Source organism: Centruroides sculpturatus, unplaced genomic scaffold (assembly GCF_000671375.1).
Source record: "Centruroides sculpturatus isolate CEXI.00-Female unplaced genomic scaffold, Cexi_2.0 scaffold752, whole genome shotgun sequence".
Lineage (NCBI taxonomy): Eukaryota > Metazoa > Arthropoda > Arachnida > Scorpiones > Buthidae > Centruroides > Centruroides sculpturatus.
Window position 1 is genome coordinate 296,786 of NW_019384965.1, and position 19,394 is coordinate 316,179.

The 19,394-nt window shown below is 27.0% G+C and overlaps 1 protein-coding gene across 1 annotated transcript; it reads left to right on the forward strand.

Moving 5' to 3' along the window:
* Positions 1–9,355: 9,355 nt before the first annotated feature.
* LOC111632497 lies at positions 9,356–17,666 on the forward strand. Its single transcript, XM_023376923.1, has 4 exons — positions 9,356–9,453; positions 10,388–10,479; positions 13,380–13,462; positions 17,278–17,666. The coding sequence occupies exons 1-4, from the start codon at positions 9,356–9,358 to the stop codon at positions 17,347–17,349; spliced, it is 345 nt and encodes a 114-aa protein (XP_023232691.1). The 3' UTR covers positions 17,350–17,666.
* Positions 17,667–19,394: the final 1,728 nt, after the last annotated feature.

A 19,394-nucleotide genomic window follows, 5' to 3' on the forward strand; every position in this document is an offset into this window, starting at 1 on the left:
CTTCAATATTCCATCATCCTGGCATTCACCATGACAACGAACCATATTCTTTGTATATAATTAAAATTATATTTAGATATATATGAAGTTTGGTTATCATCTTCAAATATGTGAAATGTTTTTATTTTAAATTAAGTAATATCAATCTTCTTCACTTGTTTCTTAGAGTAATGAAAAGTTATGCTAGTGTTTGATTATGTTGTAAATGACATATACATGTATGAAAATCAATCAAAAAGTAATGATACACTTTTAAAGCAATGGGTTTTATTTGACAGAAACTAAACATAATTTCTGTAGGAAATTAAGCAATTATCTCACTGTTTTACTAGCTAGAAGATATCTTTTTAGATAGAGCTGCTTTGGCAGCTGGAGCAAGAGCATTCAACCTGAGACAACCTCTAATGCATTTTCCAATTGAAATTATTGGTCCTTTAACACTTTTTCCAGCTATACAAAAATGTGAAAATTGCATGAGGAGAGGTTCAGACTATACAGACCCGTATATTCCGTATCGACCTGAAAGTCAGGGAAAATCAGAGCATAAGATTTTTAACAGAGAAAGTCATGGAAAGTTAGTGAATTGCATTGAAAGTCAGGGAGAGTCAGGGAATCTGCAAATACTATGGAATCTGTTGCTCTCACTTCCTTTTGATCCAAACATGTCTTTAAATTCGATTCAGTATAGGGAAGTCTACAAAAACTGGAGTGACCAAACAAATGGCAAGATTTGTCATGTTTATATCTTGTAAACTATAAATGATAATCTAAGGAAGGTTATGTTGGTATTTATGGTGGGTAGTGGGGGTGTGCATCCGTGTGGGGAGGGGTAACAGTTGCATGTGAACACCGAAAATGGCGTCATGGTGTGGTGTTTGGGCAGTGAAACATTGGATGGCGAAGAGATAGGACATCGAAATTGGTGTCGATATGTACATAACGACAGGATCTACAATATTATTTAGCAATGATAACCAATAAAATAAAATTTGTAAAGTTATAAGTCAATAGCTGTGTGAATCAAAGAAAATTTTCATAATGTTGAAGAAGTTGCAAAGGAAGTATGAACAGAAATGTAAGAAACATATATCCTTGGAAAGAAAGATTGAAAAGGAACCAGAAAAACCCAAAATAACTAATGCCAAATGATGCAGATTGTATGGAGAGTGTAAGAAAACACAGCATGTCAACTCCAATGCAAATACTTTGAGTGCACTACTGCATGAACCGATAGTAATTGACTTGGAATGTGATAACCACCTAGACTTTGTTCCTTTACATCTTATCCTAAGAACAAACAGAAAAATATGAGATATGTTTTAACGCATATCTGATAATTTTGATTGTTTAATTATGGAGCTATAACTTATTAAAAAGAGAAACGATATATTAAACAGGATATTAATAAAATATTAAGTATATGTAAAATAATGTTAGGAGTTCAAGCAATCCTTGACTTACTCAAACAACTTACTTCATATGTAATACTTTGATACTCCAAAATCACTTTTCTTATGTGAAATTTGCACATTTTTACATTTTCACCTGATAAACAAAAATTTTTAGTTCTCTTGTGATGATAATTTCTTTTAGTTTTGACATCAAAATCATTTGTGAATTCTATTTTATTGCCTGTTTTCTATATAACTTATACTACAGTTGATCCCCTATTACACTGTTGATAATTCCGTTTTATATGAATTCCGTGTTGTATGAGTCACTTAGGTTTTACAAATACGTGTACCGGGCTGTGAACAGCTCATGTATTTNTGTAAGAAAACACAGCATGTCAACTCCAATGCAAATACTTTGAGTGCACTACTGCATGAACCGATAGTAATTGACTTGGAATGTGATAACCACCAAGACTTTGTTCCTTTACATCTTATCCTCCCTCTAATAACACAAAGATGGATTCATGTCTTAAATGATTACAATTGTGTCCCCTACACAACCCTTACAATTTTTTTGACCTGTGCAACTGGTTAATTCTTTGTAGTCAGTTGATGTCATTGGGGAGTAGACAGAATATTTCAAATATTACTTTATGCATTATAAAATAATCTCTTTAAAAAATTAAATTTTTTTTTTTAATAAGAGATTGTTAAGTGTTTTGTTTAGATCTCTGGGAAGGAAACTCTTCTATAATATGCATCTTTGTTGCTAGACTTTCAGAAATATGACTTTTATACATACTTTTAGGAACATCTTACATATAAAGAATCAAGGATTGCTTGTATTTTATGTCCTAACAGTACAATCCAATGATTGGGTAAACATAGTTAAATTAATTATGGGAATGTTTAGTGAAATTTGAACAGGTTCTTAAGTAAAAACAAATCTTTTTTAAAACACTATATCAATATTAGTTTGTTCAGAATTTAGTCATCTTCTAAGACATATTTTGTTACTTTTTAAATTTTTTTGTCTGAAAAATGTTAATGTTCTTAAATTGATTAAAAACTTATGAAAGATAGCTTGAATAAAGAAGTAATTTCAGACCTTAGTGAAGAAAATAATATAGGTAATGCATTTTATAATAGGAGACTACAATATTATTTAGAAAAATTTTATTTAGAGTAAGTCATGGACAAATAGAATAAAGTTGGAACAAAATAGAAATTTGTAAAGAGATTAAATGTAGGAGACAGAGAAAGAGAGAGAGAGAGAATTTGCAGAATATTGTATGATTTAGTACATAATTCTGGGAAAAAGAAGAGGAGTATAATACCTGTCTATGCACAAAGTGAAAATACTAACGAAATAGTATGTTTAAATTAAGAAATAAAGCTCTTGCATACTATTTCAGTTTTTTCAGTTTTAATCAATAGAAGTTCTATTTTAACAGATGAACTAAATAATAGCAGCACTTTTATAAGGTATTGTTTGAAAAGTCTTTCATTATTTAAGTTGTCTCCTACTCTGATGAAACTCAAGAACTTTTATTAAATATATTAATGACTGCTGGTAACTATCAAAATGTTTAAAAAGAACATCAACATGATGCCTTTATATGTAATTGTCCAAATGTAACTTACAAGAAGACTATATTCTAAACAAACTAGCATTAACATATCATATTCTGATTTCATATTTGTTTTCATCTTTAATTTATCTGAATTATACTTAAAAAAATCCTTAAACTAAATATAACATGTATATGTAATAAAATATTTTCTTTCATTTATTAATCTTATATGCATAAACTTTTATTTATAAATATAAAGATATTTTTTAAGTTGTTCTATAGTGTATTTTTGTTTTAGAATTATTATTTTTTTTATTAGTTTGTCCTATCATTTTGATGACACTAATTTCATTTTTATTGGAAATATTTATTAATTCATTTTCTTCAATTTAACTAATTGTATTATTTCTATTAATGCTCAAGATATCAAACTTTTATTTATGCTGTTTAGAAAAACATATTATTTTATTGAATTTAAAATAAAAACATTTCATGTTTTTGAAGATGATAACCAAATTTCATATATATCTAAATATAATTTTAATTACATATTCTTTATATGTAAAATTAAAATTATAATTAGATATATATGAAATTTGGTTATCATCTTCAAATATGTGAAATGTTTTTATTTTAAATTAAGTAATATCAATCTTCTTCACTTGTTTCTTAGAGTAATGAAAAGTTATGCTAGTGTTTGATTATGTTGTAAATGACATATACATGTATGAAAATCAATCAAAAAAGTAATGATACACTTTTAAAGCAATGGGTTTTATTTGACAGAAACTAAACATAATTTCTGTAGGAAATTAAGCAATTATCTCACTGTTTTACTAGCTAGAAGATATCTTTTTAGATAGAGCTGCTTTGGCAGCTGGAGCAAGAGCATTCAACCTGAGACAACCTCTAATGCATTTTCCAATTGAAATTATTGGTCCTTTAACACTTTTTCCAGCTATACAAAAATGTGAAAATTGCATGAGGAGAGGTTCAGACTATACAGACCCGTATATTCCGTATCGACCTGAAAGTCAGGGAAAATCAGAGCATAAGATTTTTAACAGAGAAAGTCATGGAAAGTTAGTGAATTGCATTAAAAGTCAGGGAGAGTCAGGGAATCTGCAAATACTATGGAATCTGTTGCTCTCACTTCCTTTTGATCCAAACATGTCTTTAAATTCGATTCAGTATAGGGAAGTCTACAAAAACTGGAGTGACCAAACAAACGGCAAGATTTGTCATGTTTATATCTTGTAAACTATAAATGATAATCTAAGGAAGGTTATGTTGGTATTTATGGTGGGTAGTGGGGGTGTGCATCCGTGTGGGGAGGGGTAACAGTTGCATGTGAACACCGAAAATGGCGTCATGGTGTGGTGTTTGGGCAGTGAAACATTGGATGGCGAAGAGATAGGACATCGAAATTGGTGTCGATATGTACATAACGACAGGATCTACAATATTATTTAGCAATGATAACCAATAAAATAAAATTTGTAAAGTTATAAGTCAATAGCTGTGTGAATCAAAGAAAATTTTCATAATGTTGAAGAAGTTGCAAAGGAAGTATGAACAGAAATGTAAGAAACATATATCCTTGGAAAGAAAGATTGAAAAGGAACCAGAAAAACCCAAAATAACTAATGCCAAATGATGCAGATTGTATGGAGAGTGTAAGAAAACACAGCATGTCAACTCCAATGCAAATACTTTGAGTGCACTACTGCATGAACCGATAGTAATTGACTTGGAATGTGATAACCACCAAGACTTTGTTCCTTTACATCTTATCCTCCCTCTAATAACACAAAGATGGATTCATGTCTTAAATGATTACAATTGTGTCCCCTACACAACCCTTACAATTTTTTTGACCTGTGCAACTGGTTAATTCTTTGTAGTCAGTTGATGTCATTGGGGAGGCAAAGAACTGTCAGTCGGCTTAATGATGTTGTGTACAGGACATTTTGGAACCATGTGGCAGACCTCGTGCAATTTATGTATTTTTATTCATTGTATTCTTTCCTACTGGCCACATGCAGTATGTGGAGATAATAACCCTGCCAATTTTGATGGATTGATGATCTGTGATATGTTTTATCTCAAACTGCAAATTTTAGTCTTCAGATGCCCCGTGGAATTTCGAAGTATATCAAAGTATCTCCATAGAGTTAAAGATGGGTAGTCAAAAATATCAACAATGATCTGCATTTTCACCAAAACTCAGCCGCTTATGTTTCAGGGAGAGATGGGAAGATATGTAATGACCATGAATAGGTTTGTGTTGGACCAAAAATAGCATGCAATAAACTATTTCTCCCTCTTGCAGAGTGTGTGATTTCTTCTGTGTAAGTTATTTTGAATTTCCATCTCCTTGCTTTAAGAAAATTTGATTTTACGATGCAATGTGAGTCTGTTTCTTATTTAAATAAAATTTAGGAATTAATTTAAATTAAATTGTGAAATTATTTATATGGCATAGAAATAATGTAGCTAATTACATAATCGATTTTACGCAAAGTTTTTCACTTTTTGTAAGTGAATAAAGTGTTTTTAATAAAAAAATTATATAATTGTGTACAAAATTGGCTTAAATAGACTTAGTCAAATATTACATAATGGAAAGGGGAAATGCAGAGACATTAATAAGTCAGAGAATAATGTCATAATTGGTCAGGGAATGTCAGGAAATCAAAGACGGAATTACTTGTATGGACCCTGACTATAAGGAGGCTATTGGAAAGTTTTCCATCTCATCTTTTGCAGAGTACCATGAACAATATTGGTGGTGTGAGGCCTTACATTGTTGTAAAAGAAAAATCACTCTTTTTGACAGCAAGTCTAACCTTTTTCACTTTATGGAGGTCCACAATTCACATGTTTTGTAGTAGAATATAGTATTAATAGTGGTACCAGTCTTTATGAAATTGAGAAGCAATGACTCTTGCTAGTTTAAGAATAATATTAGCATTAATTTCCTATCACCAGGCATTTTTTTGAAGTTTTTGGGAGGCAATCTTTCTAGAGATGAGCAATAGTTAACTACTAATGTAATTAGACTATGCAGTTAGCTATAAGTATTTATTTTATTTTAAATTGTTTTGCCATTCTAATAGCTTATTAAACTGTTTGGTTGTGTAAAATATGTTATTTATTTTTTCATGGCAATATTATTTGTTTTCTATGCCACTCCATTTTCAATATCTAATATTAATTTTAATTTCAAAATTTCTGGAATGAAAAAAAAAATTAAAAACAGTTTAAACAATATTGAACAAATCACAGAAAACAAAATATATAAAAAATAAAACCAAATGGAACAAAAAAAAAATGTGTTTAAGCAATTTTTTCTGCATCTATACTTTCTAGAGATGAGCAATAGTTAACTACTAATGTAATTAGACTATGCAGTTAGCTATTCTCAGTATAGTTAACTAGTAGTTTCAACTACTTTTATAAAAACAAAGTAACTACATAGTTAGCTAGTGAGTGTCCATAATTAATACATATTAAAATTTAAATTTTTTCTTAAAGGTAAAATTTCTAATTTTATTAAAATGTAACATAAGTTATTAAGGTCTTTTTAAAAATTGCAATATTGTGTAAATTTTATTTTTAGCAGATTTATATGAGAAAGATGATGATGATGATGATGATGACGACAATTATCATACCGAACCACTTGTCAAAGCAAAGAAAACTTTATATTTACAAAAGAATGTTTTTAAATATGATAGCAGTGATGAAGATGAAACAACTCAACAGTAATATACTTTTGATTTTAATAATATTTTAAAAGACTTTATTAAAATTAAATTAATTTAAATATTTATATTAGAGTAGAACAGTCTTCACAAGATTTACCAAAACAAAATTTTGAGAATGTAGAAAATAAATTCTTTTTATCAGATGATGATCCAAGACTTCAAGGTAAAAGTTAGAAATTTAAAATTCTTTTATTAAATAAATTGCTGATATTTTTGTGCATGTAAATAACCTCTTATTAAACCACTGAAATGTTGATTTGATTTACCTCAGATAGTTATTCAGAACTTTTTTCTAGATTTATATGGTATATATAAATAAAGTTTAATAAATAATAAAATTTAATAAAGTTAATTATCTATATATTAATTGAAGGAGAGTTTAGTTTGTCTCATTTAGTTTGAGTAAATGGCTGGAGCTAAAAATATAGTTCAAGTATCAAATTACAAAGAGAGATTTGAGAAAGATGCAATGGTTCATACATGGTGGAGTGGCAAAGGTACAATGTTAAGTCTATGACAAAACATCTCAGGAGCTCACATGCCACCTAGTGATTTTAATGTTTTTAACTGTTTCTGTTTTTTATTTTTTTNGTATATCAAAGTATCTCCATAGAGTTAAAGATGGGTAGTCAAAAATATCAACAATGATCTGCATTTTCACCAAAACTCAGCCGCTTATGTTTCAGGGAGAGATGGGAAGATATGTAATGACCATGAATAGGTTTGTGTTGGACCAAAAATAGCATGCAATAAACTATTTCTCCCTCTTGCAGAGTGTGTGATTTCTTCTGTGTAAGTTATTTTGAATTTCCATCTCCTTGCTTTAAGAAAATTTGATTTTACGATGCAATGTGAGTCTGTTTCTTATTTAAATAAAATTTAGGAATTAATTTAAATTAAATTGTGAAATTATTTATATGGCATAGAAATAATGTAGCTAATTACATAATCGATTTTACGCAAAGTTTTTCACTTTTTGTAAGTGAATAAAGTGTTTTTAATAAAAAAATTATATAATTGTGTACAAAATTGGCTTAAATAGACTTAGTCAAATATTACATAATGGAAAGGGGAAATGCAGAGACATTAATAAGTCAGAGAATAATGTCATAATTGGTCAGGGAATGTCAGGAAATCAAAGACGGAATTACTTGTATGGACCCTGACTGTAAGGAGGCTATTGGAAAGTTTTCCATCTCATCTTTTGCAGAGTACCATGAACAATATTGGTGGTGTGAGGCCTTACATTGTTGTAAAAGAAAAATCACTCTTTTTGACAGCAAGTCTAACCTTTTTCACTTTATGGAGGTCCACAATTCACATGTTTTGTAGTAGAATATAGTATTAATAGTGGTACCAGTCTTTATGAAATTGAGAAGCAATGACTCTTGCTAGTTTAAGAATAATATTAGCATTAATTTCCTATCACCAGGCATTTTTTTGAAGTTTTTGGGAGGCAATCTTTCTAGAGATGAGCAATAGTTAACTACTAATGTAATTAGACTATGCAGTTAGCTATAAGTATTTATTTTATTTTAAATTGTTTTGCCATTCTAATAGCTTATTAAACTGTTTGGTTGTGTAAAATATGTTATTTATTTTTTCATGGCAATATTATTTGTTTTCTATGCCACTCCATTTTCAATATCTAATATTAATTTTAATTTCAAAATTTCTGGAATGAAAAAAAAAATTAAAAACAGTTTAAACAATATTGAACAAATCACAGAAAACAAAATATATAAAAAATAAAACCAAATGGAACAAAAAAAAAATGTGTTTAAGCAATTTTTTCTGCATCTATACTTTCTAGAGATGAGCAATAGTTAACTACTAATGTAATTAGACTATGCAGTTAGCTATTCTCAGTATAGTTAACTAGTAGTTTCAACTACTTTTATAAAAACAAAGTAACTACATAGTTAGCTAGTGAGTGTCCATAATTAATACATATTAAAATTTAAATTTTTTCTTAAAGGTAAAATTTCTAATTTTATTAAAATGTAACATAAGTTATTAAGGTCTTTTTAAAAATTGCAATATTGTGTAAATTTTATTTTTAGCAGATTTATATGAGAAAGATGATGATGATGATGATGATGACGACAATTATCATACCGAACCACTTGTCAAAGCAAAGAAAACTTTATATTTACAAAAGAATGTTTTTAAATATGATAGCAGTGATGAAGATGAAACAACTCAACAGTAATATACTTTTGATTTTAATAATATTTTAAAAGACTTTATTAAAATTAAATTAATTTAAATATTTATATTAGAGTAGAACAGTCTTCACAAGATTTACCAAAACAAAATTTTGAGAATGTAGAAAATAAATTCTTTTTATCAGATGATGATCCAAGACTTCAAGGTAAAAGTTAGAAATTTAAAATTCTTTTATTAAATAAATTGCTGATATTTTTGTGCATGTAAATAACTTCTTATTAAACCACTGAAATGTTGATTTGATTTACCTCAGATAGTTATTCAGAACTTTTTTCTAGATTTATATGGTATATATAAATAAAGTTTAATAAATAATAAAATTTAATAAAGTTAATTATCTATATATTAATTGAAGGAGAGTTTAGTTTGTCTCATTTAGTTTGAGTAAATGGCTGGAGCTAAAAATATAGTTCAAGTATCAAATTACAAAGAGAGATTTGAGAAAGATGCAATGGTTCATACATGGTGGAGTGGCAAAGGTACAATGTTAAGTCTATGACAAAACATCTCAGGAGCTCACATGCCACCTAGTGATTTTAATGTTTTTAACTGTTTCTGTTTTTTATTTTTTTTGCATTATTTTAACATTAATAAATTTAAATAAAATAAAGTTTTATTTTTTCATAGATTTAACATTAAATGTTGTCTTTATTAAACATTGTTGACCTTTATTTTGACCATTATAAACAAGTTAATTGGATGTTATCTTGAATAAACTTGCAATTTAGGAAATGAAAAGAAGGCAACTAGCTGCATGTGCCAGGCATTGCTCAGACTTTTAAGGAGATGGGGGATTGGGAAGAGTGATAGAAACAATGGTCTTAGTATCAATAACAAAAATGTACATTTATTGACATGAGTATTTACAATAATGAAACTGCAAAATAAAAAAAATTGCTTGGACTAAAGTTATATAGGTGTTCATAGGTGTTTGAAGGGTGAGGCCCCACAGTATTTTTTCTAGGGTTTTGAAGAGCATTTATGTCAAATTTAGTGCAGATACATTGAATGATATAGAACCTTTTACCTAACAAACATACATAATAAGTTAAGAGGCAGTGGGCTGTAGGGGTGGTTGGACTTCTACCATATAGCTTAATTAAACATTAAAGATCAGGGCTGTAGTTATGCTTATCAGGAACCTTGACAGTGAACAAGGTTTGATTAATGGAACAATGGTGGTATGTTTAACTACACAATTAATTAATGTTGAGATTCTAGTGGCCGTACACCATAAAACAATTTACATGCTTCCTCAGATACCATTATCTCCAAGCAATATCATTTTTCCTTTTAAAATTAAACGACTTCAATATTCCATCATCCTGGCATTCACCATGACAACGAACCATATTCTTTGTATATAATTAAAATTATATTTATTATGTATATTATGAATTAATTTAAATATTTATATTAGAGTAGAACAGTCTTCACAAGATTTACCAAAACAAAATTTTGAGAATGTAGAAAATAAATTCTTTTTATCAGATGATGATCCAAGACTTCAAGGTAAAAGTTAGAAATTTAAAATTCTTTTATTAAATAAATTGCTGATATTTTTGTGCATGTAAATAACCTCTTATTAAACCACTGAAATGTTGATTTGATTTACCTCAGATAGTTATTCAGAACTTTTTTCTAGATTTATATGGTATATATAAATAAAGTTTAATAAATAATAAAATTTAATAAAGTTAATTATCTATATATTAATTGAAGGAGAGTTTAGTTTGTCTCATTTAGTTTGAGTAAATGGCTGGAGCTAAAAATATAGTTCAAGTATCAAATTACAAAGAGAGATTTGAGAAAGATGCAATGGTTCATACATGGTGGAGTGGCAAAGGTACAATGTTAAGTCTATGACAAAACATCTCAGGAGCTCACATGCCACCTAGTGATTTTAATGTTTTTAACTGTTTCTGTTTTTTATTTTTTTTGCATTATTTTAACATTAATAAATTTAAATAAAATAAAGTTTTATTTTTTTCATAGATTTAACATTAAATGTTGTCTTTATTAAACATTGTTGACCTTTATTTTGACCATTATAAACAAGTTAATTGGATGTTATCTTGAATAAACTTGCAATTTAGGAAATGAAAAGAAGGCAACTAGCTGCATGTGCCAGGCATTGCTCAGACTTTTAAGGAGATGGGGGATTGGGAAGAGTGATAGAAACAATGGTCTTAGTATCAATAACAAAAATGTACATTTATTGACATGAGTATTTACAATAATGAAACTGCAAAATAAAAAAAATTGCTTGGACTAAAGTTATATAGGTGTTCATAGGTGTTTGAAGGGTGAGGCCCCACAGTATTTTTTCTAGGGTTTTGAAGAGCATTTATGTCAAATTTAGTGCAGATACATTGAATGATATAGAACCTTTTACCTAACAAACATACATAATAAGTTAAGAGGCAGTGGGCTGTAGGGGTGGTTGGACTTCTACCATATAGCTTAATTAAACATTAAAGATCAGGGCTGTAGTTATGCTTATCAGGAACCTTGACAGTGAACAAGGTTTGATTAATGGAACAATGGTGGTATGTTTAACTACACAATTAATTAATGTTGAGATTCTAGTGGCCGTACACCATAAAACAATTTACATGCATCCTCAGATACCATTATCTCCAAGCAATATCATTTTTCCTTTTAAAATTAAACGACTTCAATATTCCATCATCCTGGCATTCACCATGACAACGAACCATATTCTTTGTATATAATTAAAATTATATTTAGATATATATGAAGTTTGGTTATCATCTTCAAATATGTGAAATGTTTGTTTGATGTTTGATTGAAAATCAAGGACAGGGTCTCAGTAAAGTTGATATTTATCTACCAGAACCAGTTTTCAGTCATTGTATGCTTATATGGCCATTCTTCAATCCAGATAGCAAAGGGTTCTATACTATTCAACATATCCTCACCAAATTTGGCATGAATATTCTTTGACACCATAGAAAAAATACTGTGGTGAACCCAACTCTTACAGTCTCTAAAGTCCACTCACACTCAACTTTAGTCAGAGCAATTTTTTGTTTTTTTCAGTTTCATTATTGTAAACACCCGGGTCAATAAATGTACTGTACATTTTAGTTTCTAAGACCATTGTTTTTATCACCCTATCCCAACCCAACCTCACTGATTCCTATCCCCTCGAAAGTCAAGCAATATCAGGCATTCATAGCTAGTTATTATTAGAGAATGTTCAAAGTGATGCAAAATGTTGCAGTTGGTTTTGGCTTCTATGAGCTATGTATCAAGTTCTGTGGTATCCATACAAAGCTTTATTTTTCCTTGCTTTCTCTAATAAATCAATAAACTTTGATTTATTGAGAATTGTCTCTTCTTTTCCTAAAGAGGTGAAAGGCAAGAGAGATTTTTTTATTTCAGTTTTTTTCATTGTTATCATTATGATATTCAGGAATTTACATTTAGAACATATATACAGAATATATACAAAATACATAAATATGTTAAATTGTTATAGGCAAAAGTTTTCTTTTTGTTAAATACAACATGTTAAATATTATCTACCAATTTTAAATATATTTTTATTATAGTAATGTTGATACCTTTTGTAGCTTCTTTAATAAAGCTATAATAGTGACAAACATAATGTAATTATTAATAGAAAATAGCCTAATAATGAAAAAATTTGAAATACAGTAGCGTGTCGTTTATCTGAAAGCCAATCAACCAAAATGTCAGTTAACCAAAAGCATTCCAGTTGGACTGTGTCATGCTGAATTGAATGTTTTTGATACTAGATTAACTTCCAAAATATAATTTTTTTGTTTTTTATTTTTCAATGTATTTATCTTTTTTCGAGAACATCTANTGTTTTTGATACTAGATTAACTTCCAAAATATAATTTTTTTGTTTTTTATTTTTCAATGTATTTATTTTGTTTGTACAAAATAAAGAAATAATTTTTAATGCTACAACAGCCAAGATTATTATTTTAAAAAGTTTACGTTAGGCTTAACATTGACAAAAATTCAACACGAAGCGACACGCAACGGAGAAACATTTCAACATGGGATAGGTTAATATATTTTTTCGTACATAATCGGTTATTCGAAAAATAAGTTATCTGAACTACCCCAGTCCCCAATTGATTCAGATAAATGATGCTCTACTGTAATTCAAAAAAATAAATTTTCTGTAAAATTATGGAATTACCACCACAATATAAAATGAACCCTTTACTCTGATGATTATGAAATAAATAAAAAATAATGAATACTCAAAAAGTATAAAATCATTTTAAACTTATTAATATTTTTACTTTTTATGTAGTTAAAATATAGATTTTCATTATCAACAAATTTTAATAGATATGTTTATTTCTTGCTGTAATTGTTTTTTAAAATTATTTATAAAATATTTTTAGAAGGAGTAAACTTTTTTAAGAGAACAGAAACAGATGAAGAAATTTCATCATGGTGGAAAGAAATGAGACCTAAAATGCTAAATGTAAGTTTTATTTCAAAACAAACAAATTTTAATATTTTTAAAAATCACTTTTGTTCAGTAATTCTTACTCTACTTAAAGACTTACAATGTAGTTAACTGTAAGATATGAATTAATCTAGGATTTATTTTTAATAGGCTTTGATGAAGATGATCAGATAATTTTTATCTAAAACTGATAATTAATTTTTCATACATTGTTAAATAAAAAATATAAAACATGCAAATTTTTATTCTTAAGTGTAATAATATACTTAGTTTAGCTTTTTTGTATAGATATGAATGTTTTTGTAGTACCATATTTAAATTTTCATATGCTTAAAATGGTATTTTTTAAATTAAAGATTAGATCAGATTTAAAAAAAAATTACTTTACATCACTATTGAAATTCTTCTTAGCAATAAAAAAGAAAAACAAAGAAGAAACTTTTGCATTCATTTCTCATTTGATAAACTGATGTTGACTGTATGGTAATAGAAAGAGTCACTCCTTACAAAATTCCATCTTAAAATGATCCATTAGTAGTATCTTTAAATACAGATAAATTAGCTTCATAAATTATAAGAGCTTGGAGCCTTGTTTTATCTTCAAATTTCTTGGAAATTTAAAAAACTAAATCAATAATATTTATTAAAACAATCAGTCTCATATCAAGTAGGTAAATTAGAAAAAATTGCATTAGTTGATTGCTATTCAGTCTGAAATTCTAATTTTATCTTATTAAATTATAGAATTTTATTATTATTGAAATATTTTTATTAATTAAAATGAACGTTTTCAACTTTATGATAAAACTATAATCAGGTTTTATAGAATATTGAATACATATTTGATATTCTATGTAACTTGAATGTGGCTAGTAAAGAAAGCCAAAAACAAGTTTGGAAGAGCTTCTGACCTCCCTTAACAAGTATAGAAATGCCAATTTTGTGCTATCCTTGGAAAACAGATGCACAGAATTTATTCATTTTTCTCTCCTCTAAAGCAAAAGTCTCATTTTTATAGTACATTGTAGTCAGTTTGTTGTAAAATAAATTAAGATTCTACAAAAAATGGCAAATACATATGTAAAAGAGCACAAAATGAACAAACTCAAAATTTGTTAGAAATTCAAAAATATGAGTATTATTTTTTCTGAATACTAGTCCATTATTTTTATACTATCTAAAAATTTGACATTTTATTATAAAAAGACAAAAGAATGTAAATAGATTTCTCAAAATCAGTAAAAAAAATTTAATAGTATGAACTCTATTACTTTTCCTTATATTTCCACTTCTGCATATATAAATTTCAGATTCTCAATATCTTTATCAAATTATCAGGAAGACTTACTTAAAATTTTTTCAGTTTGTCATCCATTACTATGATCTTGTTTTCTTTTAAATTTTATAACTGGTATTCATGAATTAATTCTAATTCAAATGAATTTTTTTACTGGAGTGAGTGATAACTTACCAATCAAGTTGATCTTGTTCAAGGTCTTCATTTATATAATTTAAAATTTATTGTGATCTTATTAATTATCAAATATTTAAGTGCTAATAGGTAAACTACTATACTTTTACTATATACTATATATTTACTTTATGCTATAGGTAAACTACTATTCTTATCAATAAACTCATTGGAGAGAAGTTTCTATTTAATATAATATAACACCAATCACTTTTATGTTCATTAAAAAATCTTCAGATAATGTTTGATCTTCAGCTTTACAATATATGAATAGTTCTAAATTATCAATAGTTTTTTCTGATAATTTTTAATATATTGCAACTAAATTATTTCAAACAGTTTTGATATTCATTAACTTTGAAAATTATATATACAAATTTTTTTTTTATTTTAAAAAAGCTTGATTTAAAAATATTAGAAAATGAAATTACAAGAGACTTTTGTTGGTGAATATGTATAAAGTATAAATTCTAGGGAAGACTTAAATTAAAAAATTTCATTGTGAAATAAGTAAATTTACATTTCAATACACTAAGATTTTATAGTCATAACCTATCAAAAAGTGATTAGAATTATAAATTTACTGCATAATGTGCTTATAGACTTTATATATAAATAAGAATGTAGATGTTCACTGAAAAAAGAGCTGATTATTTTTACTATAGATATAATTTTAAACCATTATAATTTATGCAAAAGGTAATTGGAGTTCATGTGTCTTCACATATATTTTTTTTCTCTCTGTCACTAGCAATTAATACATAAATGATGAAAGCTTGATATAAATTATTTGTTTTGTGTAAAAGGAAAAGTATACTTTTATTTCAAATTCACTAAGATTATTATCTTTCCATTTTAATAATCATTGTAAAATGTATACTATGGATTGGCAACTCTGTTTAAATACCAGTCTATTCAGGAATTTATAAAAAAAATTCTAGTCACTTAATAGTTTTTGAACATTAAATTAGTTTGAAGAGTTAAATTCATTATTTATTTATTACGAAAAAGCAATATTTAATAAAATTGAATATTATAGGCTAAAATTGAAATGTTTCAAGAATGAATACCTCAAAAGTTTGCTAAATTATAATGATTATATTAATGTTGCAGAGGGTTAATCACCTATTCATGAAGTATTTTTGCATAGCTCATATTAATTCAGTGATGTACTACACCTCCATTCTTAGATGATGATAACTAAATTAATATTTGAACTTGCTCAAAAATTTATTTATATATTTTATTTTTATAATAAAAATTATAACAATTATAATAAGTTATAACAATATTTTCAATATCAGTATCAACTTTTAAATTATAAGCAATATTAGTTGTATTATGTTGTACCTTTTTTACTATTTATTTAATGTTTTTATGAATAATCATTTGTCAAATTACACTTGTTACTAACTTTGGCTAGTAAATTATTTAATAACCAATTTAGAAACAATGTGTATACCATTCAACTAGAAATAATTGGGTGGTGTATATTAATGGTTACAGTTATGAATTTCTTTCAGAGTCATTGTTTTTCTAAAACTTATTAAATTTAATTATTGAAAGATATTTATGCACTTGATTAATTTAATCAAATTTAAAATATCTTAAAAAGACATTACTCAGAATAGCATTTAAACTTAAAATTCTTATTTACTATGCAAGAATGTTATCAATTACACACTTAAACACTTCTTAAGTCAGTTGTTAAATAATTTATTATTAATTAGCATTAATAATTAATATAATTTAGGAAATGATTAGTATCTAGGTCAGGCATGGCCAACATATGGCCCGCAGAATGGATTTATGTGGCCTATGATCAATCTATATGTACAATTTAATCTCTACGGGGTGACACCACAATGAGATCTTGCACCACCTCAAAATCTTGCTAGGGCAGCCTCTGGTTCAACCCGTGAAAAAAGTTCTTTCCAATTTGGCCCAGGGGCAAAAACTGTTGGCCACCCTTGATCTAGGTTAAATTAATATTTGCATGTTATTAAGCAGATATATATTTTTTCTAAACCAAGACATTTACTTGTAATTTTTATGAAATGTTTTAAAAATTTTTGGACATTTTAATTTTCAGACATAATTATTTTATGAAGTATAAAATTTTCAATAATGGAAAATAGATGTATTATATGTTTAGTATCTTGTTTCTTCATAATTAACGTGATAAAGCATGCAATCTTTGAGCAGTATTTTTCAAGAAATCTTTAACATTTTGAGGTTTATCATCAAACCATTGCATTAAAATGTAAAGTTAGAATATAATAATTTTAGTTTTAAAAATTTTTAAATAATTTTCTGTTATTAATATTTTTACTACAGGAATTATTATTAATGTTTTCAGATAATTCATTCAAAAGTGAAAACTTTCAAACATAGAGTTTTATTTAATAATAAGAGAAAAAGAAGAAAATAAAGAGAATATAGTGAAGTTTTTAAATATTTTCTGTACTATATTTTACAATAATGTGGAAATAAAGTATTTATAAATGATATAGTATGACTAATGAAAATATAAATGAAAACAGATCAACGTTTGGCCAAACTGAAAGTAAAACCAGAATATATTTAAAATTAGTTTAGAAAAAATAATTTGAAATAATAATTTTTGAAACAAATGTCATGGTTTAACAACTTTGTAAAATATCATCTGTTATGCTACATTTTGTATGCAGACATTTAAAAACTTGTATTTTATACTGTAAATAAATAAAATAAATAAAAAAATAGTTGATTTGGATTTAGGTTAAAAGTCGCTCATCTTGAAAACGGGTTTTCCAGTATTTCCTATTTTTCTTTATTTGTCTGACTAATAAGTAAATTGAATGATGTGACAGTAAACTTCCTGTGATTATTTCTGAGTTGTTTTCTATTTCATATAAATGATAAAATTAACAAGTTTTTAAACTAACTAATATACATAAAACATAATATTAAAGTGGATAATATTAACTTGATTTTAATTATTCATAAAATTACAAAAAATGGCTTTGATTTTTAAATTTATTTGTCAAATATTTAATAGAAAATTATAAAAAAAATTTTCAGTTTGAATAGTTCTTTTTTGTACAATAAATGATATATATACTCATATTTCTTTGACACATTGTTCTTTAATAGAAATAATAATTTGCACATTATTAGAAAATTTTAAATCAATAAGGTATAACTGACATAAAAACTATAGACAGTAGGAACAGAAGCTACAGGTTTACTTCAGAGTATTTTATATGATAAATTTTGATTGTATTTGAAATTATAGTTTATATAGCATGCAGTAAATACTTTTTTGTTTTTTACAAAAAATACTATGAAAACACAAGTGCAAAACTGGTTGCTTACGTGCTAATTTTGAAAGAATAAATAAGATTAAATATGAAAATAAATCAAGTTTGCATATTGTTTAAGCTCATTTGTTGTTGGCCATGACTCTGTCAAGAACAATTAAATTTCATTATCCAAGTTTCTTCTAAAGATTCCAGAAATAAATAGAAATCCTTCAATATTTATAATGTACAAAACCATAAAACCTTTAGGTCAACATCTTAAAACAAAAATAATTCATATTATTTTGAATACTGTGATTAAAAGATTTCTGTCTTTTCACTGTTCTTTTTAAAATACTTTTATGAAAATATACTGTCTAGATTCATTTATGTAATAGAATTATTATTATATATATAACAACTAGGAAACTCTTTAATTCTAGTTTTTAAATTTAAACCATGATGTAAATGGTTCATATGGAAAATTAACTCAAAGAATATCTGTTGTAGTTTTCAACAAATATCAGTTTGTCCATAATGGCATTTCTGTAATAATGAGAATTGATCCAACATTGAGACTTTTTGTACAAAAGTATTAAAATTTCGTGTCATCACATGTATTTCAGACCAATGACATCTCCTTTGATCACATCATTTGCAATATGTGCAGTTTGAAAACAGGATGAAGGTCTCTCCCACACTTTCGGTGACTTCAGGGCAGACTGAATACAAAGAGCATTTGCATCATATTTGGCTCCCTGTAAAATAAAAACATAGTTATATTTTATGTAGTTGGAGCTTACTTTAAACAAATTTTGTAAGTCTAAAATGGGTGGACAACTCACGACCCGCATTAATATTTTGTGTGGCCCATATCACACAAAATATTAGTAAATGTATATCAATTTTCCATCTTAAGGAAGCATGCTGCAAAAATTCTATCATTTTCTACAACTTATGTATGTGAACAGAGTTTTCTGCAATGAATTTAATAAAAAGTAAACAAGAAATCAGCTAACAGTCATATCAGAACTAATTTAAAATTAGCAGGGACTAATATTCAACCAAATATTCCAAATATGTTATGTTCACATCAGATCCAGAAGTCAAATTAAGTATACTTATGTTAATTTATAATCATATACGAATTGTGATTTAGCTGCATGTTATTTTTTTATTCTCTTGTGTGCCACTT

What these genes read in the sequence shown, in the direction of transcription:
- LOC111632497 (XM_023376923.1), top strand. Translation starts at nt 9,356, where the DNA reads ATGGCTGGAGCTAAAAATATAGTTCAAGTATCAAATTACAAAGAGAGA. An exon ending in TGGAGTGGCAAAGGTACAAT is followed by an intron (nt 9,454 to 10,387) that starts GTTAAGTCTATG and finishes TATTTATATTAG; the next exon opens with AGTAGAACAGTCTTCACAAG. An exon ending in TGAGACCTAAAATGCTAAAT is followed by an intron (nt 13,463 to 17,277) that starts GTAAGTTTTATT and finishes TAATGTTTTCAG; the next exon opens with ATAATTCATTCAAAAGTGAA.